Source organism: Apteryx mantelli, chromosome 1, assembly GCF_036417845.1.
Source record: "Apteryx mantelli isolate bAptMan1 chromosome 1, bAptMan1.hap1, whole genome shotgun sequence".
NCBI classification, from domain to species: Eukaryota; Metazoa; Chordata; class Aves; order Apterygiformes; family Apterygidae; genus Apteryx; species Apteryx mantelli.
Window position 1 is genome coordinate 127,754,620 of NC_089978.1, and position 25,443 is coordinate 127,780,062.

Below are 25,443 nucleotides of genomic sequence, written 5' to 3' on the forward strand. Positions count from 1 at the left end.
TATAGAACAAGTAAGTACACAAAGTAAGGCACAAAGAGGGACAGATCCTAATTCCTAGACTTCCCAGACTATGAAATGCTTTTAAAAGAAATGCAGGTGTAAATTGGGGAGGGAGGAAGGCAGATATATTTTTTTCAAGAAGCAAGACATAAACTGCAGCATAAAGGGCCAAGGGTAATTAAATACCTTTTTTTGTGCATTCCTAATTCTGAGCTTCTCCATATCCTGGCAAGGCCCTTAGTGCAGAGGACAACTGCTCTGACTGCAGCTTTGTTGTGTAACTTAGAATTTTGTGTTGCTCTGTAATTTAGGATAGATGATAGTTCTTGGATAGATGTAGTTCTTTGTGACATGTGTGTCACATTCCCATGGCCATTCTCTTGGCTTGGCCTGACACTGCAGTCTTCCAAAGGAACAAGCAGGACCGCCTGTCATTCATGCTTATATGCTACAGAAATTTCCTGGGGAGTTGGTTTGTCCTTTTGATGACACAGAAAACCAAAATGAGCATCCAGCCATCCATACTGAAAAGTTTTTAATCAGTTGTATCAATCCTTTCATATAGGATTTCAGGTTTACAATACTATCACATTTTGTTTGACATTCAAAGTCATCTTTGGACAGCATTCAAGAAGAGATCAAACAAATGCAGGAGACTGTAAATGTATGTACACATGTAATACATTAAAAAGAAAAAAAGGTGTTTGTATGTAGCAGCAGAAGACAACTAGTGACACTTCTTGATCCTCTGAACATATCAGTCCTAGTAAGGAACCTTCATGACTTAGAGCTCCCAGCGACTGCTCTTACACACCTGTTAGCAGAAACACCACATAAATCCTGCATTAGCAGGAACACATATTGCCCCACGAGCTCCGCTCTTAGCTCCCATAGCAGGGACAGCACAAAGGGAACATCAGAACAAGAACTGGTCTTTCTGCTCGCTGACTGGCCTTAGCAACTCGCCACCGGTGAGAGCCGCGGGCGGGCCGGCCCGCTGGATACACACACTTTGCACCTGTGTGGCGTCTGCAGCTGGCTCCGCGGGAGACTCACCTGAGCTCGCCGCCTTTAAGCGCACGCCGCGCCTAATTGCCTCCCCCATCGCACTTCAAACCCCCGGCACAGGAGCTCAGGGACGCCCACACATCCTGGGGGCGTTGATGGGCTCCCACAGGCACCACGGACACCCCCAGTCGCGCCTCACAGCGCAAGAGCCGAGGAAGCACGGGCGCCTGGCGTCACCGCCGCCCGCCCTCATCATGGCGCCCGGCCGCCTCCGTCACGTGACACCCCCGCCCCCGGCCGCGTTCCCTCCCGCCCCGCGCCGCCGGCTCTGCTCCCCTCCCCGCGCGCGGCGCCGCGCGGCCCCCATGGCGCCTTCCGGGGCTGCGCGCGCAGCGGCCCGCTCCCGGAACCGGAAGCTCGCGGAGGTGTTAGCGGTGCTGCTACCGTTAGCGGCCTCCGGGCGGAGCGGCGGGGCGGGGCGGGGCTAGCGGCCGCCGCCGCCGCCGCCTCTTGCGCCGCCGGCTACCTTGTCCTCGCTGCTGCCCCCTCGGTGGGGCCGCCCCCCTCGCCGCCGCCATGCACCCCGTTTTTCAGAGCAGCCGCCGCGACTTCACCTTCGGGCCCTGGAAGCTGAGCGCCGCCCAGACGCACATCATGAAATCGGCGCAGGCCGAGAGGTGGGGCGGCCGGGCCGGGCCGGGTGGGGGGCGGCGGCGGCGGGGCGCTCGCGAGAAATAACTAATGCCCCGAGAAATAAGTAATGCCCCCGCGGCGGGGGAGGCGGGCTGCTGTTCCCAGCAGCTCCGGAGTTTTTTTTGCCCTCGCTCCTTCTGCGAGTGTAAGCTTGATGCTTTGGCTTAAGAAGTGGGGATGGTTTGTTTCACAAATGCGACAGTTTTCAGGGATTGTTGTTGTTGTTGTTATAACTGCTAACGCTTTTCTGTTGGAAATATGGACTTCTGCGAACTGAAGCCTGCTGACTATAAGCTTGGTTTTCCTAATTATTTTTTAAGAATAATTAGGGACCTTTTAAATGTAGTCTATCGATTTTCATAAGCTATCTTATGCTAATGGCTATTTTAAGATAGTGGGTTTCATTAAAAATTAAGTATTATAGTAGTAATTTCCATTCCTCTCATTGTAGTAGTAATTTACATTGCTGTAAAACAGTTGGAAAAATGTTTCTGTCAGCATCAGGTACTTGAAGTCAGATTTGCTAGTGTAGATCTGAACAACTCAGCTCTTTAGAGCCATAGCTGTGCTTACAGGCAGTTGAATTTGTCAGATCCTCCTTTTTTGTGTTTTTGTAATAAATATATGGAAATTCTATTAGTCATCTTAAATGTATTTTGGTTCATATTGCTTGTAACTTTTCTGAGGGTAAGATCACTTGCTAAAATCTCATCTCTTGAAACTTTACACTTTTTTGTTGTTTTATGTAAAAAAATCAATTTTTTGTTTTAAGTGGATGTGTTCCTCAAAACAGATTAAAAATGACATTTTTTCATTTTTGTCCTATGCTTAGTGGATAAAATAATCTTCACTGAATGCTTTTAACTAATGATATTGTAGTTTTTGCAGTTACATGAAAGAAAATATGAATCTTATGTTTTAGTCATTCTCCTATAAAGAGTACCCGACATCCAGTTAAGCTATATCTGGGCTCTATTTTTATACTATCTCCCACTTTTCAGGCATGTTTTTGAAGACTTCTCTTGCAAGATGCTAGGTCATAAAAATTAAGATCTGTATTTTTACAGTCAGGAGGATGTTAACTTTTCATCATCTGTAAACCAGAGTTAGAGTTGAACTGCCAGTCTAGAAGCCAGATTATCTGCTGTGCTCCTCTTCTGAACTATTCAGTTTCTTTAACTGTAGCTGTTTTAAAATAAACAGTTGTTGGTAATTTTATTTTTTTTTCTGCAGAAATTATCTTCATCCTTTTTGATGTTTTTCAAGACTGAAAGAACAGAAAAGACTTTGCAGGGTAGGGAAGAGAAATCCAAAATTAGCTGTTTGCAAGCAGCTCTTGGTACTTGGCATGAGCGCTCAAAAATGAACAATTCCTCTGCCTCAAATCTGAAGAGTCACTGCCACTACCCAGTTGCAGTACTTTTAATCAGTTTCCTTTTATAATGTATTTCTTTTGGTGTTTTGCCTTGTTTTTTTTTGATTACTTGGAGAACGTAGTTATTACCTATAGGAGTTTTATTTCTAGCAAACATATGTCACAAAAAAACCCTGAGCAACCCCTATGGAAGGTGAAGGATTAAATACGCCATAGCTGCAGAACTCTCTCGTGGGCTAGAGTTAATTTTTGCAGGTCAAGGGGGCTGCACTGGATGAAATGGGAAGTTTTTAATTTTATGCTGCCTTCTCTGGGAAAAACATAGAATCTTATTCTTCGAGTCTATGAATCCGCTATTTTCACTTCAAATCAGTCAGCGTAATGTTCTCTTGTATACAGTGTTACAGAAATAACACTTTTGTACAGGCATGCCTTACTATTTATCAACAGGAAAGTTGTGAGCTGGAATTTTCTTAATCCTTGTATTTAGATCCGTTTCCTAAAGTTTTCTTCCTTTCAGATTTCATGTTCTTTTTAACCTTGCTATGAGTAAAGTAGGTAGGTAGAGATGGGGAGGAAATGCTAGAAGTGCATGAAGCCTTCTGGTGAATACGTTCAGTGTAGATATCAAGTGGGTGTGTATATATAAGTATAAAAACTGATTTAAAAAAAGAAAAGGTGAAACAAGTTGGTTTGGGATTTTCTGCAAGGGTCACGCATACTGCTTCTGTAGTACTTCGTTTAGTTGGGTCTGTGGCTATGGCTTTTGTGTTTAGAGGTTGCCAATGCCAGTACATATTCTCTACAAGCTCGGGAAGGTAGTGATTTGAGCACAGCAATATCTTCTGCACTTCACCTCTCAGGTATTCTGCTAGGATTGTTTTCAGCTTCTTTCTGTAGGCTTCTAAAGATGGAGGTATGGACCACTGTGTAGTGAATTTAAACTTGCTGACAATAAGCACTCTTTCCTTAAGCTACTTCTTGGGAACTTGCAGAAGTAGGTCATGGACCATCCAGTGTTTTTTCCCTGACTGAAAGCTGCTAAATTATGCTACTCGGATATTCTTGATTTCCCCTCATTTGAGACTTTTGTACAGGACTGATGAAGAGGGAAAGATTTAGGAACATTTTTACACTGGAAAAGGCATTTCTGATCAATGATTCTGCAACTCATGACAGATTTTTTAAATTGGGAAAATAACAAAGTTTTGTAAAACATATTGATGGTATCACTTTCAAATTATTGTGGTCCAAGTAATACTTTCTTATTCAGAGACATGGACTGCTTTTACCTGGCTGGTGCAATCACAAAGTCTCTCTTCATCTAAGTTTTCTCTCTCTGTGCAGGTTGGCTGATGAATTGCACATGCCTTCCCTGCCAGAAATGATGTTTGGAGACAATATCCTAAGAATACAACATGACCATGGTTTTGGAATTGAGTTCAATGCAACAGATGCTTTAAAATGTGTCAATAATTGCCAAGGTATGATCAAAGTGGCTTGTGCAGAGGAGTGGCAAGAGAGCAGGTACAGTATTTTATCACCAGTGGGCAAGTACTAGTGTTTTATAGGGGAAACTGGGATAAAGCAGTTAAAGGTACAGACTGAGAACTGGAATTCTTGAATACCATGTTGCATTTGTTTCTGCCATAGATATACTGTGTGATTACAAAAGTCACCTAGCTTTTCTTTGCCATAATCGTCCTATCTGCTAAACTGTGTTAACTATGTTTTCAGTTGTGTTGTGACTTGCTTAAAATAAATGGCAAATTTAACATGGCTTAATCCTGTTTCCATTTATTCAAAATTAATAGGGCCCTGAGCATTGCAAGATTGTGTCTTTTGGTATTCAAAGTGTAGAATGCTGTACATGTTCAAGGACAATTACCATGCATAAAAACTAATTGTACTGCTTACTATTTACCAAATTAGTGGCAGAGCACCTATGAATAAATTATAGAGAGAAATCAAAATTCTCATTAAAATTAAGTTGAAGTGCAGTGTTAATGATAGCTGTGTGTTGTCTGCAGATTGCTTTCTGTCTGTTTAAAGAAGAAGGGATCTTGAGCTATAAAATTTTCAACAATGTTGAATTAAAATCTTTATTTTGACTGATAGGACTGAGATAGTGCTTGCACAGGAATTCTGGTAATGGTTTCTAATTTACAGTGTAAACATAGATGTTGTGAAAGAAGCAACACTGTATAGTTCAGACTTCACATCGTAATTCTAGCATGGGCAATGGTGCTATTTAACTTTTTGAAGAGTAAGGACATGAGTCTTATGTGAGGTTGCAATTTCTTCAAAGAATTACTACAAAGCGTGCTGAATTCTTTTTCCTTTGTTGAGGAGTGAGACTGAGCACACTAAGGAAGTTGTCAAACCATATGATTGGACTTACACAACAGACTACAAAGGAACGTTGCTGGGAGATACTGTAACATTAAAGGTGACTTCTTTTCTCCTTAAATGCTTATTACATAGTATTTCAGTCAAGCACTTTTTTTGGAAGCTGTGGTTTCCCTTTCAGTAAGCTTATATAAAATCTCCTATGGTTCATAGGACTAAAGAGTTTCTGACTTCAAAGTATAGTTTGGACTTTTCATGTCTCAGCAGGTGTGCTTTTTTTTTAATTGGCTCATGGCTCATTTTAATTTTTTAAAGCATCTTATGATTATATAAAAGGGTCTCATATGTTCCTGATTAAGAACTTGCTCAAAGACGTAAAGCGCACAAGAATCCTTAGTGCTTGCTGGATCCCCCTTTGAAGCCCTGAGCTCCTCAGATACGACAGAACTATCTCAACTGCATAGTTCTCTGGTACCTTTACTCTGTGTTGCTTGCTGCTTTTTGTGATCAGGTACCCAGGTCTGCCTGCTTTCAGTGGCTTTGTTTTTCAGAAACAGTAACTCATATTTAAACTGTGACAGATCCTCCCTTGTCTTTATTTACTTAAAGAAAGACTGATGTTCCCAATTTCTCTTTACTGTGTACAGACTGTTTGCTGCTAACCAGATAATATATATTAATTCACTAGGATTGGTTTAGCTATAGATTGTTTGAGTTACTCTGGAATTAAAAGCACAGCATAAAACTACTGTCTTGTGTGCTCATAGTCTTTAGGCAGCAGAAGTATATGAATCTATATGGAGAGCACAAGATGGAAAACATACTGGTATTTGATTTTGAGGAAAGGCTTTATTACAATGCTATTTGGGGTTTGTAGTTTGCTAGAAATGCCGAGTGTGTGAAATATTACTTATAACCCAGAACTTCCCAATCATATGTTAAACTCAGGGTGTCTTCTAATGTTTTGAAATACGGAATGCAAGCAGAATTGTTGCAACTGGAAACCTAACTAAGCCTGTTCCCTGGAGGTGATTTATTTGGAATTTTCCACTTCAGATTTTTGCTTTGATTGATGTTTCCTCTTGGAAACTTTGGTGTTAGTTTTAACTTTTCCTCTTAGACTTGTATGTGTGTCTTCAGCTGAGTGCTCTAAAGTTTTTTCCCTTTAGAAAACTAGCAAGTGCAGGATTTTCAAGATAAAGACAAACTCTACATATCTGGACATCAAACTAATGTGCTAACTGTTCTTAATCTTGTTCTTCAGGTTGTGCCTACAACAGAACACATAAATACAGAGAAACTGAAAGCCAGGGAGCAAATTATGTTTTTTGAAGAAGTCCTTCTGTTTGAAGATGAACTTCATGATCATGGAGTATCTAGTTTGAGTGTAAAAATAGTGAGTACTGAGAGGTGTATGCAAGAGACTTGTTGACCCAGCTGGCTAATGTATGCAAAATGTAGTCCCTTTTTGCCTGTTATTTCTTCTGGAATTTAAAGTTTAAAATGCAAGGTTCTTTATAATTTTATAATCTTTATAATCTTACAATTATAATCTTGTTGAAAGCTATGATATATTAATCTTGTTTTATCAGTTGCTTCAGTATTTGTGAATATCTGACCTAACAGGTGCATACCTAAAGTAAGACTTTGTAATATGCTGAAAGGAATATCTTTATTTTTGCAGAGAGTTATGCCTTCCAGCTTTTTTGTGTTGTTGAGGTTTTTCTTGCGAGTTGATGGTGTACTTATCAGGATGAATGATACAAGGCTTCACCATGAGGTAAACACTTATTCTTTATATCATTCACGTTTTACAGATGTTCCCTTGCAGTATCACTTTCAGAGAAGACCTGCTGATATTCCTGTAATCTAATACTGATATTCTGGGGTGTAGAGGTTACCTGAATTGAACTTTCAAGTGTATTTTATTATTATGGTGGCGCTGAAATAGTGACAGAGTGCTGGATGCCATTGGGCTAGGTATTGCACAAGCAGAGCAGACTATCCTTCATCTGAAGTAATCATTTAGTTATATTGGACAGACACAGATTAGAGAGGAAGTCAGAGAAGAAAAACAGACAACAGTAAATGGTGTGATACTGTTCTTATGTTAGTAGCCCCTGGCTTCCAGGTATATTTTTCTGGCTTGTCTACCTCATGACTACAAGTTTCACTCTGCAAATAACTGTCCGTACAACACTGAGTCCAGGCATCTTTTAAACAATATACTACATACAGTTGTGGTTCGCTTGTTCTGTTTAGCTCCATTAGTACTGATTATAGGAGTTCTAGCTGAGTAAAAATTAAGAAGCATAGTTCTTTTTTGTGCACAGAAAAGTGACTTTGGGGAAGGAGCAAGATTGCTAAACTCTTTTGTTGTTTGTCAAATGGTTACTAAATTCAGTGTATTTACAAAGCTCATCTTGCACTGACGTTAAATGATAATTTTATAATTAACTTTTGCAATTTTTCCCATTAGGCTGACAAGGCCTACATGTTACGAGAATATACATCCAGGGAAAGCAAAATATCAAGTTTAAAGGTATTGTTTTTTTAAATGTTTTCTCTGTGGGGTTTTTTTTTGTTTTGTTTTATGGTCAGCATAGAAAATACTATATCTGTAAGCCTTTCTTTGTTAGGTTTGGAATCTCTGGAGAGGAAAACCTCTTCTGCTTGTACAGTGCTTATTTCAGGGCAGATTATCATTTGTAAATGATCAGTTCTGAAGATCACATGACAAGATATGGGACTAGATTACTTTTTCTACTTTTGAGTCATCAGACTTCTTAACAGAACTGTTCAGCCACAAAATCAGGCACTCCATTTTCTGTGTTCATGAATTTCAGGGCTGGTTATATACTTCCCTGTGGTACTAGTGGTTAAGATCTGTTTATTAGCACAGACTGATTCAGTTTTTCTGGTGCAGGTGTAATAGCTCACCTTAGAATTCTGATATTGGTTCAGTATCATTTGTGGCACCTTAAGAGTTGCAACTATTGAATTTTATTCTTGACCCAACACTGTGACCATAGATATTCTGCTTACTTTCCTTCTCCCTTATTTTTCTTCATCTCTAAGAAGTGACTTATGTGTTACCAAGCTTCCAGGGGGATATTTGCAAAATGATTTTCTTTTTGAAAAGAAGGACACTTTATCATTTCTTAACAATATATGATCCCCATAAAAAGCACTAAATCCAGTTATGAGCCTTTTAATAGTTTTCTGGTTTCTGAAATACAAGTCAAAGTGACATAGGTCTTATTTTACCTCATGCTTCAAAATGATCATCTACGTGGTTAAATAATTTTTCTGTCTGTCCTGATGGAGAAGAAATATGTATGGCTTTTCAGCTCCCTAGATCAGCTTGCAGAAGTAAAGCAAAAAAGATTTCTGCTTCACTTACATTTGAAATAATTGGAACAGCAGTATGATTCTTTGCATGTTAGGAGTAGCCAAAACATAGGTTGTATTTTAATAATTTTGGATACACTTCTAGATTATAGAATGTCTTTAGAAAGTTTGAAGGTGGTGTGCCCAGAATAGATTTCTTTTTCAGGTATCTTGTATGTGGTTAAGCTATGCCATCTACAGGAATCTACAGAGAAAGATACAGATGAAATTAATTGGTTTCATAAGTTATTCAAATATGAAATTACAATCAGTAATTCATATTAATGTCTAAACAATGTCAGTGTTGGACTTAATAAAACTGAGATCTATGCTGAGAAAAGCATAACTATTAATAGCTGAATCTGAGCACCTCCAGTGACTTTACTGCAGTTACTAGAAGGCATTAATCATGGGATCTCATGAGGCTCTTGTCTCATCTAGAATAGACCATAAAATGGACTGTTAGCTATGCTGAAATAATAAATATGATTTAAAACATTGTGGCTCCTCTTGAATTCTCTCATAGTTCTTGTGGTCTTATAATCTGCTACTTAAAAATACTGAATACATTTCCTTATCCCATTTATCACGCAAGAAATGGAAGATTGTATGTATGTACATTTAAAGTCATAAAGTAAATTTTAATAATGATATCTGACTTCAAGTGTTTAAAAATAATTTGGGTAAACTATAGGCTAGACATGCCCAAAAACTTTGCTTGTGAAATTCATCTTTATTACATTTTTCATTTGTTTCATGTAAAACTTTTGCTTCTTAGCATGTTCCACCTTCCCTGTTCACGGAGCCTAACGAGATCTCTCAGTATCTGCCAGTAAAGGAGACAATTTGCGAAAAGCTAGAATTCCCAGAGAAGCTGGAGCCTGAACCACAAGCATCACTGGAAAGCACATGTGTGGAGTCTAAATAAATGTGACTTTATATGGACTTGAAGTAGACTGGAGATCATGTGATCATGTGACCATTACCATTGTGGGGGGGTTTCACTATTTGTGGAATAAAGAATTTGGCTAATTTTTCTGTAGCCCTAAATGAACACAGAACTTATTGCAAGCAGGTTTTGATGATTTTCTTTTTTGTTTCATCTTTTTTTATTTCAAACCTGTATCTGTAGTTAATGATAGACTGGTGGTGAATTATAGTCTTAAATGGCAACGGAGAAAGACCCCCATGATTTGGGTTCTGTTTAGTTCAGTGGCTAGGTAGGAGTATTGCCTGGACCCTCCACCACAAACACTTCCAGGAAGATCTTGTTGTTCTTGCTTCAGATACCAAGAGACTACTACAGTTCACAAAACTGTGGGGAAATCTTCTATAGTTTAAAAAAAAAAATATATATATATATATATATATATATATATATATATATATATTGTTCCCTCTGCATATGTTTTGGGCTTTTGGTCCTAAACTATGCATATTGCTTGGCTCCCCGTACTGCAAGCTGATAACCAATTAAGTTATTTCTTGGAATCTCTGATCGGGACTTCTTACTTAGAAATATTCATTTTATCTAAGAATAGCTTTAAGGAGCAAAAATAATTGCATTTGTTTGACCCTATATAAAGGTAAAAAATACTTTATTCATGAGCCATCAACTCCAGAGCAGGAAAAAAGCTGCCATATGTCAGCCATATTTCTCTAGGCAGCTCAAGAAAGTGTTACTTGGGGTAGATGAGCTGCTAAGGTCGTGTGCTATCTTGGAAATGCATTGTTCTGTATTGACCTTCTGTTGGGCATATCAGCTAGTGCCCATGTGTGATGGATATGCTGCCCTGACGATCAAATTGTTAAATTCCAGGGTGGCTTATGGCTGGCAAAGCGAGGGGAGTTTTTAGTCTCTTATCCCTAAAGGATGCTGGTATTTGCAATTTGAGGAAACGTGAGCTTATGTAGCTTTAAAGGAATGCTATCATGTATTCCGGATATGTAATTTTGATTCATTTTTTAAGTTCTCTAAGTTTTAATATTAACAGAAATGTGTTCACATGCATATTCAGAGTTTTAACTCAACATTTTGTGGATTAAACATTTACACACTTATATTTCTTTTGGAAACTCTAAATTATGTTAATGGTTTACCATAAGAATGAGGGAGCTAAACAGACTAGTCTAGGTTTACTGCTCACACTCTTGTTAAGTGCAAGAAGCAAATGACATAGTGAAAGTAGGCCTTGTGCAAAACCTAAAATAGTTAAGAAAATGGCAAATAAGAATGTATGAATTTTGATCTTCTGGAGTTTTTTTTTTCTTAAAATTCTAAATATTCTACACTGCGTATCTTCATACAACCAACCTACTCCCAACCTCAGTGTAGTTCTTTGGAGGAATGGTTTTCACTTGAAGACCCTGACATTTTTAGAGAAAGTGTATTGCCATCTAAATGACAGTGGTCTTAATAAAAACAAACCTGCCTTGTTCTATTTGAGGCCCTCTGGTCTAATGACTTGATCATAAGATTGAAAAGCAGGAATCTAACTGCAGTTCTTATCATTGATTTACACTGTAACCATGAGGAAGTCGCTTAACTTCTGTGCCTCGGTTCCTTGTCTGTAAAAATGGGACTAATACATGCCTAGCTTACTGAAGGTTTGTGAGGATTATTTTGTAAAATGTTTTTCTTTTTCCTGAATACACCTTCAGCCTTATCTTTGGAAAGGGTTATTGCCAAAAAAAAAAAAAACAAAAAAAACCCTTATAATCAATAGAATAAAGTGAGTGAAGTGAAATTAAAACAAAATCTCTGAAAGAAATGATCATCAGGCAGGCATGATTTGGAGTGAGTGAATTTAGGGCCATTTCAAAGGGGGTTGAGATCCTGTATATTCCCCTTTTCTGAGTCCTAAATTCTTTTTTTTTTTTCACCTTCCTGAACTTGTTTCCTAATAAAGACTTCAGCATCAAGATGAAGAAGGGTGGGTGTACCTGGCTGCAAATGAATGCAGCGTGAATGTGATCAAAATTAATTTCACAATAGGGATAATTTAGGTCTCTATGTGGCGGAGGGATGTGAGGGAGAATAAAAAGGAAGGAAACAACAAATGGGGATGAAGGCATATTTTGCCTGTAAAAGCAAATCATGGCACTTTTTTATTCTAAGTGTACACTATTTTACATGCCTTAGAGGCTTATAAAAACACACTTTAAAGTCAAAGCTGGTAGTGACTAAGAGGGCATCTGGCAAAGTGCTGGCAAGAATGAAATTATATCTGCATTTCTTACTTAAAACTTTCAGGTTTGGTGAGTGATGTTGACATTAAGCTTTATGGGGCTGTAGTGGGGAAAATGGGGAAAAACCACAGAATCGACACCTAGTGTTGAGAACAGTGCTGTGCATGTTTAGCTTATATTGTGTATTTTATGCTGTCCATCGCACTTACTGATTTGTGACCTGCTGATACAGTTGTCTTGACTGGACTTAAATCCCTGAATATATAGATAAGTGATATCCATCTATTTTGGGTGCTGTGCATTTGAGTGGAACACACATGTTGGAGAAATCACAAGACTATGTTCAGAAAGTTAGAGTTCCCACAAAGTAAAACATGGAGCGCTTCTTGTGACTGTTATAACATGTAGGTTATCAAGAAGCAGTAAAATTAAAGTGGTGTTCTACAAGCTCTCTGGTGCAAATTTTCTAGAGAACAGAACCAGATCAGATGTATAATTTTGGGGGGAGAGAGTGGGGTAATTCTCCAGCTGTTCTGTGGCGAGTTTAACATGTGGCAGTTTATATTCTTACTTGTATGTTGCTAAATAAAATTTACCCAATATTTTATAGTTCTGTTTTTATCTGAGCAAAATAAAATGAAATAACTACTTGTGATGCTGAACTTTGCCTGATAATCGAAATGTTGCGTCCATGTGTCTTTTATAGCCTGTCATGAGAACTACTCAGCTTGGTGGTGAAAATAAGCTGGAGGCTTTTCCACAACAGTGGGAGGCCCATGAGATGGATGGAAAATAAAATCTACAGGACTATTAATATAAGCTTCGCTATTAGCAAATAACAGATTCAAGCCTCATGGGAGGAGATAAGATATAACTAGAAAAGTAAAACTGGCAGAGAGTGGATTCTCTTTTCTGAAGTTTGGAAAATATGAGGGTATTGTATGTTTCAGCTATTTGTATGCTTATAATTTGTTATAGTTCTTGAAGAGTTAGAAGCGTCTGACTCTTACAGAAGGTGGGAGTGTTTACTATCTCTTAAAAAAAAAAACAGTAAATGACAATGAAGATGAATTCTCTGCCGTGAAAACCAGGGCTTGGTGCTGGGCTGATCTTTCTTAATCTCACCGCTTTTGAAGGTTTCTAACACTAAAGCTCACCGACCTGTTAGAGGACCTGTGCGATGCAGGGAGAGGACAGGGCCGCTCGCCCGCGGCGGGGCTTCGCTTGCCGAGCAGCCGTCCTGCCGGCCGGACCTCGTCCCAGGGGGGCTGTGGGCGTTGCACCCTCCGCCGCGGGTGTGAAGCCAACGGGAAGAAACCCCAAATACCCCTCGGAGAGGCTGAGCGGCCTGGAGGGGGCTGCGTTTGCCCCCCTCACCGTCAGGCAGCGGTTACCCTGCGGGCAGCGGGCGTCCCCCCGGCGAACTACAGCCCCCAGCAGGCCCCGCGGCGGCGGCGGCGGCCTTTATCTACCTGCTGAGCGCAGGTAGCCCGCGGCGGCGCGGTGCATGCTGGAGCTTGTAGTCCCGGTGGAGGGGAGAGCGGCGCGGGGCAAGGCAAGGCAAGGTCGCCGGGGCGCGGGCCGACGCGGGCAGCATGGACAAACTGAAGCGGGTGCTGAGGGGGCAGGACGCGGAAGAGCCGAGCGGCCTGGCCGAGGTAACGGCCCGTTCCCCTTGTATCTGCCTCCCCGCGTGTGGCGGCTCTGTCGACGGGGAACCTGGGTGGCGGTTGGCGGGTCACGGTTGGCAGATGGCGGTTGGCGGGGGCGCGGCGGCGAGGCGAGGCCCCGCGCCGCTCCTCAGCGCCGCCGCGGCCGTCCCGGGCGCGGGTCGGCCCTCGGCGGGACACTGCGGCCGCGGCCCCGCGCTGGGCCTCGCTGCCCGGCGCGCCGCCGCGGGGCGGGGGGCGGTGGCGGTTCGCCTGCAGCCGCTTTCTAGGCGGGTAACCCGAAGTAAAAAGAGGAAAAAAGAGAGAGAGAGGAAAAAAAAAGGCCAGCGGGTTCATATTCAGTAAATAACTTTTTCTTTTCCCTCCCTGTCTGTAGGTTATTGATGCAACTTCATTAAGTTGGGGCACCAGAGTTAAAGGCTTTGTTGCTTGTTTTGTAATAGGATGCCTCTGCTCTGTCTTGGTAAGGACTTTTTGCTAGGTCTCTTTCCTCCCGACCCTCATACTTGAGTTTGAAGAGGCTTAATAAATACGGGCTGTGGTGGTGTGCTGTTGCTCGGATTTGAGCCTCTGCAGACATCTGACTCAGCTCCACAGTTGGATGAAAGGTGTTAATTGTTACAAAGAATGCCAATAAACACAACTGATGTTTTTTGTGGCTCTGCACTTTGGACTTAAGTTTTCTTCATGCTTCTTTTGTGTTGTGATGCTTATTGGATATATTTCTTCTGCAATACAAAAACTTTTTTTAATGTTCCTTTTTAGGGCAGTTGTCTGCTGTGGATACCAAAGAAAGGATTGATTCTCTTTGCAGTGTTTTACACATTGGGGAATATTGCATCTATTGGGAGGTAACAATTTTGTTTAAAGCACTTGCCTAATAAAGGCAGGAAATTGGAGTAGAATGACAGGTGATGGTGCATGAGTGGCGGAAACAGTTGCATTTGTGTGAGGATGTTTGCTTATGTAGATCATTCTCTTGTTGCTAACTCTTAAGGAACAACACTGTTCCAGTACTGTCTTCAAATAGCAATAAAATTTGTTATTTTGTTTGTTATTAGCCAATGCATTCAAGATTAAAGTTACTCAGCAGTAAAAAGAATCACACTCATGCTTTAAACTTTGAGGTTATTTCCTCTCTCTCCCCAGGATAAAAATAATTCTTTGTCATGTTGTGTTCTGTAATGGTCAGTGTTTTTTGGTGAATGACTGCCTGGGGCAGTCTGAGGTAGACCTGTTTACAATGGACATGAAAGCTTATCAAAGTCAGTGTGGCTATGTTTCAGGAACCTTTATGAATGACATAACTTTGTAAGCTAGGGAAGCTTAACAGGGAGCTAGAAAGCGGAAGGAGTGGAACTGGAAATAGTATGGTAGCTATGCATGAGATTAAAAAAATACCACCTCAGATAAAACTTTCACCTTGTAAAACCCATGCTATATTAATCATGGGCTCATCAAAAGAGGGATGCAAATCTGGTGAGGGATCAGAGAACAGGTGCAGGCCTGAAAAGAGTCCTTTATGTAGAGAGACCGATACAGATTGCCTGCAGTCTCATGCACAGTCTCTGAGGCTGCTGTTTTGAAGAGCAGGTTAACAAGCATCTGTCAAGAATGATCTAGCTGATCTTGACCTCTGCTTCTAGCCTGACAGCTCTGCTTTGCTTATATTAATCATAACTTAACAAATGTGAATAAAGATGTGGAATAAATAGCTTAGACAAAGAAGAGCAGGAAGGAACATTGTACGTTCTGTTTCTTTTGTTGTTATGCAGTATTTTTTTACCATAATAACATAGCGTATTGGTAAACTATATGACAGCAGACAACTTAACAAAATAAACCTCCTTTAATTGGGATCTAATTTCACTTATGCCTCTAGATTTTCCTTGTTCATCTTGTTTTCTTTTTTGCAGCACTGCTTTCCTCATGGGACCAATGAGGCAACTGAAAAAGATGTTTGAGCCTACTCGTTTGATTGCTACGGTTGTTATGCTAGTAAGTATCAAAGGAATCCCTCTTACTGTGTGCAAACTTGGAAACAATTTCTATTGTAAATTCCTTTCATGGACTTTGATATAACTACCTTTCAAGATGTTGCTTTTAAAAACATCCTGTATATCTGCTATAGTAACTATATATGTGTAATACCAGAAAGGCACTTTCCTGTTATGAAACACTGAGTTGAAGACAGGTTAATATGCTACATGAACATTAAGGATCTGTGGTTTGTATATGTGTGAATCATGCATATAGTTTCAGTGTGCTTGAGGTCATGTTGCTGTCATACTCTCGTGTTGCTTAAAAGAAGATGATAGGCAGGAAACTTCTTATTTATTTTAAGTTGTACAATGGAAGCTGTTAGAAATAGCCTACTCTGCATCACTTTGTCTTCTTATCTCCTATCTGATTTGCTGTAAAGAGCTGTATAGGTATTTTCACCTTGATTAAAATATTAATTTCATGACAAAGCAACTGGGGAATCTCTGTGGAAGTGACTGAGAATTTTCTGACTCGTTCCTGTTTAAAAGTGCATGTGCTGCTTTTTTTTTTTCCTTGTGTTCCTGCATTTTTCTCTTGGAAAGTTTAAAATTCTGGAAGGTGGTTTAACATATATGTAACTGCCTTTTCATTTTCAGTGTGAATATTGTCAGAGCATTCATTTGGTATCAGTACTTCCTTTTTTCTTTTTAAACATCTAAAGAGGCTGCAGGCAACTGATACAGCTTAAGAAAATCTGCTGTGTATGCTCTTAGCTATACAGCATGCGAAAGGCCCTGTTCTTCTTCCTTCCCCCCCCCCCCCCCCCAAAAAAAAAGTATACATTTAAAATGCCTGTAGCTGGGAGTATACCTGGGATATCACTTACTGGAATAAATAAAGCCAGTTCTTGGATGGTATAATATGTAGACAATCATCACCTTAAAACTGCTGGAAAAACTAAATTTAGTATCAATGATCAAGTTGAGGTTAAGTGTATGATTTCTTTGGCAATGAAAATATTATTCACTTGCATATATAATACTAACCTTTTATTTTCTTAACTAAGCAAACAAGTGCAAATCGTAACTTCTAGTAGCACCATGCTATGTGTGCATTGTGAGGCTGAGTTAGACATTGATGAGGGACAGTCAAGTACCAGCGTGTGTCATAGCTAAATAAACTGGCACACCTTAAATTGAAGATGAAGATTTGCGATAAAAGGAGGCTCTTGTTAATCTGAATGTTAAACAGAAAGTAATCCAAGATGACCTATTAGCCTTCAAGATTTTAGTTCAGTGAAGGCACAATGCAACTGTTTTTAAGTGCAAATTTGAATGGCTATGTTGAACTTTGTTGAACAAGACAGCTATTAAGCAGTAGCTAAAAGTACTTGAAAGTGTATTATAACTTTAATTTATACAATTTCAGTAGTTATGTAACTTCAACCCCATGGTAACCCTGAGAGTCAACAGCAAACATGGCATGAGCAGAAGTAGAAAGATTAGAGTTTTAACTGGAAAGTCTTACTTATTTAAAAAAAAAAAAAAAAAGTCATGGTATATACATATGATATCAAGAAGTATGTGGGAAGAAGCAGGAACCTACTGATGTTGCAAAAGAGCTGTAGGAACCTCCTGCTATTCTTCCTTTGTAGCTATGAGCTTACTTTCTGGAAATATCAGGCTGATGTTTCCTCATTAATTCACTTCAGAAATGAAATAGTGCATTTTAAGTAAGGGGAACTCTTAGGAAGATTTGAATAAACTGTGAAATATGTAGTCTGTTTCCACCTTTGTGAAAGAACCCATTACAATGTCATATCTATAAAAATTGGAGAGTTCCTATATTTATTGAAATTGTCTGTTCTCTTCTAGTTGTGCCTTGTACTAACACTGTGTTCTGCTTTCTGGGTGAGTACTTGAGTCCTGGGTGTATATATAACTGGAATATATTTTAAAAATAAGTCTTACATGGTGACCTCATTGTCTGCTTGTTTTTCTGTTTGTTCTTTTTCTTCCTTTCAGTGGCACAATGCAGGACTGGCGCTCCTTTTCTGCATCATGCAGTTTTTTGCCCTGGCATGGTAGGTGACTTCTTCTCCCACTCCATTTTCTATTACGCCTAACCTCAGTCGCTGAATTGCCAGAGGATTTTGACCTTGTATAAGTTAAAAGGAAGGAGAATTTTCCACCTCACTGGTCTAGATGTGAGACAAAGCACCTATAAACAGCTGGCATGTTCTTGCTCTTTACTCTTCTATTTGACTTCAGTGAGTCTGGAGGTGGAGCTTAGGGCTCCATTTTTGGGAGAAATTCCTTTGATTATGTTTAATTTCTGTGAGCTTGAGATAAAACTACTCTCCTCTCGCTCCCCCGCCACCCCTTCTTTTAATCAATGTATTGCTTACTCTTTTGTATTCCCCTTTAGACCATCCTGAGTTTGTCAGGTTAAATGACTAATGTGTGCCAGTCAAATTAAGCATCAGTTTTCTTCAAGTTATTGTATGCTTTGTATAATGTACAAGTAGTACAGAAGTAGTACAGAAACTGGAAGTAGTACAGAAACTGATTAAAAACATCCAGCCACCCTCAAGACTAATCTTATCTGCCTGTAGGCATTGGAGCATGGAGAGTATTGGAGGCAGGAGAACTGTGTTTTAAAATACTTTTACAGTATGCCCCATGACTTTGCCATACTGTTTTACAACCTGGATGGGCTAAGATGACTTGCAGGGATATTCATGTCATAGTTGTGCATTTTGCAATTATATCTGTTCAGAGGAACAGAGGGTTATTCCTCTTGTGTGTGACTCTAATATAATCTGACATAACAGTAACTTTTAAAATGTTCCTTCTTAGGTACAGCATTTCCTTCATACCATTTGCAAGGTAAGCCTCCCTCTCCCTTCCCTCTTACCTTTTGTCATCTTAGGGTTTAATGATAGAGAAGATTAGTTATAGGAGTATTTTAATGTATGGTTTTAAAATTTTTTTCTATGGTGGTGTTTTAGGGGGAGGAAACTGTAGTTGGAGCTGAAAATGGGATTAAGCATCTTCTGTAGTGGGAGAATACAATTTAAATGTACCAAAATGAGAAGGCTTCCTATTAAAATATGCAATTGCACTGACCATACGCTAAACTTAAGGCTTGCCTTTGGAATATCTGTGTTTATCCAAAATGCTCCTAGATAAGTATATCCTTCTGTGTACCTCTCCCCACAACCCCCTAGAGTATTTGTCTAATGCTTGAGCAAGTAATTTTCTGTCCCATTTAATCAACCTCACTCTTCCTCATTCTACCCCCTCAGGTCTGGCCTAGGGGTGTAATTTCCACTGCAGCTAGGCTGGTGGAGGGTGAGCAGACCTGCCTGTCTTTAGTCTGTTTGTATGGTCACACAAACCGCCTAAGCGTGATTAATGCTTGGCCAGCTGATTTAACGTCAGGAGCGTCAATGGTGTGGTAGTTACATGGAATGAGTCTCATCAAGCAGCATAACTGAGATGACTGTTTTTTCTTTTTCTCCCACTCATAGGGATGCTGTGAAGAAATGTTTTTCAGTCTGTCTGACCTAACAGGAATACTGGATGCTTCACAAAGTTCTCGAAGTATAGTAGAACTATGTTAAGATCGCTATGTATGTGTTTTCCTACTTCTGTTTTAAACACGTGCCTTTTGGCTTATTGTTGGATGTTCCTTGTCTTAAATCCAGTGTGTGCAGTTACTTGTTTTTTGTGAGCAATGATGCCTGTAGGGCAGGGTGCTCGTGTAATTTAAATGAAGCCCAGTCTGGCAGAAGAACTGGGCCGAGTTTGATGTGATAATTCATGTGTAAAATCATGCATTTGTTTGGTTTTGCAAAATTAGCACTGAAAGTGATGGTATGGAGTCTGTAAAGCAGAGTCCTTGATTCTGGGACTAAACCAGTTTGGAGGATCTGGCTTTCAAGAGAGATCAGTTGCCAACTGATTTTTTTTTTTTTTTTTTTTTTTTCCTATTGAGAACTTTTCCTATTGAGAACTCTTCTTTTTAAGTAACTTTCTATCACTTAATCTTTGCACTGTTTACCTTGGATAATGGAATACTGCTGTTCTCTCCTTTTTGTGCCTCTTGTAAAATTTTATGTTTATGATACTGCTAAAAGGTTTAGTTCTAAATGGAAAGACTGTTTTGGAGTGAGTATTTATGAAATGTACGCTTCTTCAATGAAGTATTTCACTTGTGGTTTAGAGTGACAGTGTTTCCTTAAAATACACGAAAGGGACACTTTCCTCTGCAAAAACTTGCTCCTGTGGGAGGAGCACTTGCAAAGTAAGGTAAATAGAAAATTTCTAGCTGCCAGGAACCAGAGTTCATCTTGCCTACAACTAACAGCAGTATAGCACAAGGCAAGAAACTGAAGACTTTCAGATGAAGTGAGGTGCTTCCCTTCTCCCCTAGCTATAGTATAGGAGAAGTGCAAAACTGAGGAAATAATAGGTAAGCTAAGAAAGAATTTGTCCCTTCTCAAAGGACAAACTTTTTGCTGATAAGGTAGAAGTGATAAGGTGTTAAATCGGCAGAGCACTGGGTAGGGAGAAGACACTGTTCTCTTCTGAATTTATAAATAAGCTAAAACTTCAACATGCCTTTTTTGTAAATGAGTTCAGTTTTGTTTCTCCTAAAGCACTCAAACACGCTAGTGCATTTCTTCTGCTTTCAGGAGAAAGGACAACATGCTATGGGCTGCCTTAGTAAAGAAATCATGTAACAGTCAAACGAATGCTGAACGTGCCTCTGGATTAGGATTATTTCATACAGCCAAATTTCAAGGCCAATTTACATTCTCTTATTTTTCTGAGCTATGTATAATCATTTACCCCCAAACCACCGCAATGGTTAATAATGTAATATCTGAGCTCGGATTCCTACTTCTGCTCTATGGGATACTGATTAACCTCTTGACCATCTTCATAACCATTGTTTCCAGCAAGATAGTTTGTTATCCTGTGGAATCTGTATATAAGCTGATGTCTCTCTTTCCACATCTACCTGGAGGTCTGTCACTTAATGCATTGCATTTGCACGGCAAGTGTGTCCTTGACTTGCAGCACAAAGAAGATTTTAACCTAGCAAATGTCTGGATGTACTTGGCAAAAAAGCAAAGCCCACAGTGAAAACAAGTAATCCTGGCTTCCAGAAAGTTACCAGAAACTGAGTTAATTCTAAACCTTAAACTTAAGTGTCCTTCTGTTGACTTAAAGTATAGTACATCCCACTGTCAGGATCCTCTAGAAAAAACATTCTTTTGAGGATGTTATAAAAGGGGGATTTTAACAGGCTTTCTCTGGGTTCCAGCTGACTAGTTGCTCTTACAAAGCTGTTCAGAACAAAAAAATGCCTTCTTCCAAGTGTGGCACCACTATATTGGGAAGAATCAATTATACAGGATGCTGTTCCTCAAGTGCTCTGTTCTGGTGCTTTTATTTCCTAGGAATTGGAAGTTAGTATCAAGATCACTAGGTTGAGTATTACTTTCCTTGAAAGGAAGAATTAGTTAAAGGCCCAGGAGAGACTGGGAATTGAGGGATATTGATACTTCCTTTTTCTTGACTCTGATGTAAGGCAAGTCTCTAAACCATGTGACTTTCTTTTTTTAACAGGGAGTTGGTTCAAAATCTATTTTTCTACTGTTAAGGGACCCTGTGTTAGTCTTTATTAGGACTTTGATAAGGTTTACAGAACTCTCTTGTATAAGGACAACTAAAATGCATCTCTAATGCCTTTCACATTCCAGTATTTGTTTAGTTTTAGTATCTCTGGGTGCTGCTTGAAGACTTTAAGTATAGCATACAATATTTTTCCTGTCCCTCTCCAGGAAAGTGCTCTTAACTTGGATAATCATTCCAGGTTTGTCAGCATAATGGAATTTGACTTCTGGGATTTTTCCCTGTGCTTCAGATCAGAAGGAGTAAAAGCTTTTTGCTTATTTCTTGACCAGCTTGTACAGAGTTGTGGTACCCTGCCTGATTCTAGCAGTTTTCCAGCAAGAACACCAGAACTGTTATGTATGCTGAATATAACTTTTTCAACCAGCATACTAGCTATCTGGAACCTTTTATATGACTGTTGTGAGCACAACCACTTAGAAGTTGAAAATCTAGGCTCTGGAACTACTTAGCTCACTGCCAGTAGATATTGGGTAAACTTGTGATCTGTGGTATGGATTTTTTTTTTCTTCCCTATCCTTTCTAAATCTAGAATTCCAGCTCAACAACTGTTGATTCAAAAAAAAAACAAAAACAAAAAAAACCCCCACCTTTTTCTGATTTCGTAGCACATGTGGCTAAGTAATAGTACCCTTAAGGGAGGGGAAATCAAAGGGAGATGGCAAAGACATAAGTTATCATCAGAGTGCCAGCAGGGTTTGTTGCCCTTTGGTGTTGTAATCTTTTCTTGTGAAGGTCAAATGGTAGGACAGACTCACCATATTCTTGCCAGTATGTGAAAAACACTCAGGGTTTGTCACTTCATCTATAAGTGATTTTTTTGATTTAAAATAACTCTTGTCTGTCAGAACAAAAGCTTTCAGATTCTTACTCATTTGCCAGTAGCTGTGCTCAGATTATTGCCAAGTTTGACAGCAAAAGATTCTTATCTTGTTAAAATACTTTATGCTTTTATTGTACTGCATACTTAATCAAGGAATAAGCTAGTATATAAATATTTCCTCTTGCCCAGTTTCAATCTGAACTAGATCAAACCAAAAAGGCGCCAATTTTTGTTGTCGGTAAAACAAACTTCATGTTAAGTTTTGATATTATCAGCTTGGCAGGAAGTATAGTGGGCATTTCTCAAAGCCCTCCCTAGCTTTCTATCTTAACATTCTTCAAGGTTAAAAAATGTTTGTTGTGTACGCTCTATTGCAAATACAGAAAAGCTTGTATTTTAAATGACTGCAGACATACAGATTGCAAGGCTCCCTCCATCAAGTCCTTGCTCAGTTGCCTGGAGCACATAACTCAAGGCTGACTTTCTTAAGGAAACTTGTATGATGGTGGATGCCCATGTCAATAGAATTTAGTGCTCTACTTTTTGAAAGCTTCACCGTAGGTCAACTTGCCTATCTGCTCTTTGATTTGTTGCAGTACAGGTAAAACAACCTTAACCAAGCAGCCTTAGCATACATTTATAGTATGAAGTGTGCGTATTTGGGATCAGGGGACTTTCCAGATCAAGTAGAAATGGAAACTGGGGAGGTGAGGTGGGGATGAGGGAATCTTTTCCCAAAGTGCTGAGATGCTATGCATGAAAATGTGTGAGGGGAATTTCATCATTTCAAGGTTTTGCTCTGGATGACATGATGAAGTCCCCTGTAAATACTGGTATTATCTGAGGTGGTTCTACAGTGATAACGTGAACAATCTGATCTTGTTTAGTATTTACAGTAATAAGATTGCTAATGAGCTATTGCAAAACCCAAAGAAGAGACTTCTGCACCAGGTTAAAACTATCTAAAGAAATCATGTAAAAGAACATGTTTTAGGTTTTATGTGTGGGTAATTATTATGCAAGTTTTGGGGGAGTCTGCAATAGGATGTCTTCCTGCTAGGTGCAGGAAGACAGGCCTGAGTTGATCATAACTTGTGGGTAGATGGCAACAGTCCTATGAGCAAATATGCAGTCTGAAACTCATGTTCTGGAAACTTGGGTATGGGCTCCAAATGTCCTTTTGCTGTGTGATGAGAGATTCAAAGAACCTCTGCTTGGCTTCTGAGAATGGTTCTTGCTCAGTGTTGGTATTTAATTATATTAGTGAAGGTAAGATCACTGTTGCTATTGCAGGCTCTCAAAACTGAGGAGGATGACACTTAAGCACATTTGTCTTAAATATAGATGTTTACAACCCTAGCAAATACTGACCATGTAGAAAGTAAAGCACAGAAATAGTATATTTTCTTAAAACCTTGTGCCTCACTGGGTCATGTGACCAAAACACTAAATTTTTTAAGCAACTGTGGAATTGTTTTGTAAAATAAAAACCAAACTCTCAACAATGTTTTATATATTAGCTGATTATTTGCTGTTGTGCTTTTTCTATGTATTTACCCTGTTTGATTTCTACTTTGATAAACATCTTTTTTCATAACTTGCAACTTTCTCTGTAATTAAGTTAAATCTTTAGACTTATGAATGTTCAGTTTTTCAATAAAGTTGTCATTGCATTTAAATGAATTGCTCTATGGTTAGTATGGAGTTGATGCTGACTCTCCAGCTGATGCTGGAATTGCTATGGGTTTGTTTGTAACTAAGTGGTTATGTCTCTTCCTCATTTCCTTAGGTGTGGACATAATATGTGCTAGCTGAGGGGAATCTTCATGTCACCACTGCTGTGCAGCTGCTTCACCCAACATGAATCTAGCTTAAGTGCTTATTGGCATAGCTGCATGCACCTGGAAACTGGCTAGCACAACTACAGTAGTTAACACTGGGTGTGTGTGTGTGGGGGGGGGAGTTGTGTGTTGTGCCCCCCCACCCCTTTGCATCAAGAATTAATCCAGATGTGCCAGCAGACTACTGGTTTAGTCCACAATACAGAGCAAATAATTCCTGATGCTATTCTGTCAGCAAAGATTAGAGTTACAAAGCAGCATGCCTCTGGCTCTTTGTGGAATGAGCACACTCTGAATGCAGACATATAGTGTAAGTAAAAAGCCAGTGATTTAGGAATACCTGTGTTAGAAATGGGATTAGAGGCAATGATTTTTTAAAAGGCTTTGGCTTTAAGACTTTCAAAAGCATTCCTTTTAGGCTTGTGCCCAAAAGACATCCAAGCAGTTGCTATGGATTTATTTCTCCTTGGCAGTGTATAGGGCTCTGCATTGGGCTGTTCCGTGTATAGTAAACTTAGTCTGCTTTACAGGGCAGACCCAAAGCAGTTGCCTCTTGCTACAGTGATGGTGAGACTTGTGTGCTGTGGAAGACTGAGGTGTCTAGAGAGGACTATTTCGCTTGCCTGATTCAGCCTCCTGCATAATAAACTGTTGAACTTTGCCACATAGTGCTTACATTGAGGTCTTAACAGCTGAATGGTTTAGAAAAACATGAAATCCTGATTTGGTGACTTTAAATTATGAATTATCAGCTGCCCTCTAGGAAAAGCATTTTCTGTTGATGATTTTGCTTCTTGGAAATGCTTTGAAATAGTTTGTCAGTTGTGCTACAGCATACAGCCCCTGAAACATATTTCTACATTTTTGGGGTAGAGTTGTTGGTACCACATTAGAATTTGGTGGAGGCTTCAGTACTCCTAATGTCTGCCTCTTTCTCTTCTCTCTCCACAAGGTTTGACTTGCATCCATAAAATACTCCCTCTTGCAAAAAGTTCAGTGTTAAGGGCTGAGAGGTGTGTGGTCTGTGTGTGTGTGTGTGTGGTGTGGTTTTTTTTGTCTTTGTTTTCTTCTCTTATTTGTCTTGCCTGTTGAGTTCAGTGTTGGTAGCAGTGTTAGTGGGGTGTAGGCTTGTACTTGCCTATCCATATAGGGAACACTCCCCACACTTTCTGAAGAAGGCTTTTGATGAATTAGAGATATGTAACAGGCATATCTAAGCTGCAAATCTTGGGAATGATATTTTTAGTCTGATATTTTTAGTTAGTCTATTTGAAACCCTTTTGATCTTTCATGGGTGCTCTTGTGGCAGCTCTCAGAGTTATTCCTGAGAGTTTGGACTTTAAAAATCTCTGTAGGAACAAGTGTGGAATAGCACTAGTATAGTAGAAAAATGATACATTAAATATATAGCTGGAAG

At 39.6% G+C, this 25,443-nt stretch overlaps 2 protein-coding genes across 2 annotated transcripts; both read left to right on the top strand.

Annotated features, from left to right (window-relative positions):
* Nucleotides 1-1,504: 1,504 nt before the first annotated feature.
* TIPRL (TOR signaling pathway regulator) lies at nucleotides 1,505-9,857 on the top strand. The gene is made up of 7 exons (XM_067301506.1): nucleotides 1,505-1,685; nucleotides 4,424-4,603; nucleotides 5,426-5,525; nucleotides 6,690-6,821; nucleotides 7,110-7,205; nucleotides 7,905-7,967; nucleotides 9,594-9,857. The coding sequence occupies exons 1-7, from the start codon at nucleotides 1,585-1,587 to the stop codon at nucleotides 9,741-9,743; spliced, it is 822 nt and encodes a 273-aa protein (XP_067157607.1). The 5' UTR covers nucleotides 1,505-1,584; the 3' UTR covers nucleotides 9,744-9,857.
* A 3,702-nt stretch (nucleotides 9,858-13,559) lies between these two features.
* On the top strand, nucleotides 13,560-23,864 carry SFT2D2 (SFT2 domain containing 2). The gene is made up of 8 exons (XM_013950057.2): nucleotides 13,560-13,662; nucleotides 14,051-14,137; nucleotides 14,440-14,525; nucleotides 15,591-15,672; nucleotides 17,532-17,567; nucleotides 17,682-17,740; nucleotides 18,516-18,545; nucleotides 19,190-23,864. Exons 1-8 carry the CDS (start codon nucleotides 13,600-13,602, stop codon nucleotides 19,227-19,229), a joined length of 483 nt encoding a protein of 160 aa, XP_013805511.1. The 5' UTR covers nucleotides 13,560-13,599; the 3' UTR covers nucleotides 19,230-23,864.
* Nucleotides 23,865-25,443: the final 1,579 nt, after the last annotated feature.

Excerpts from the sequence above, each read along its gene's own strand:
- TIPRL (XM_067301506.1), top strand. The coding sequence starts at position 1,585 with ATGCACCCCGTTTTTCAGAGCAGCCGCCGCGACTTCACCTTCGGGCCC. Across the intron at positions 5,526-6,689 it reads GAGATACTGTAACATTAAAG|GTTGTGCCTACAACAGAACA; the intron begins GTGACTTCTTTT and ends CTTGTTCTTCAG. Across the intron at positions 6,822-7,109 it reads CTAGTTTGAGTGTAAAAATA|AGAGTTATGCCTTCCAGCTT; the intron begins GTGAGTACTGAG and ends TTATTTTTGCAG.
- SFT2D2 (XM_013950057.2), top strand. The coding sequence starts at position 13,600 with ATGGACAAACTGAAGCGGGTGCTGAGGGGGCAGGACGCGGAAGAGCCG. Across the intron at positions 14,138-14,439 it reads GATGCCTCTGCTCTGTCTTG|GGCAGTTGTCTGCTGTGGAT; the intron begins GTAAGGACTTTT and ends GTTCCTTTTTAG. Across the intron at positions 17,741-18,515 it reads CAGTTTTTTGCCCTGGCATG|GTACAGCATTTCCTTCATAC; the intron begins GTAGGTGACTTC and ends GTTCCTTCTTAG.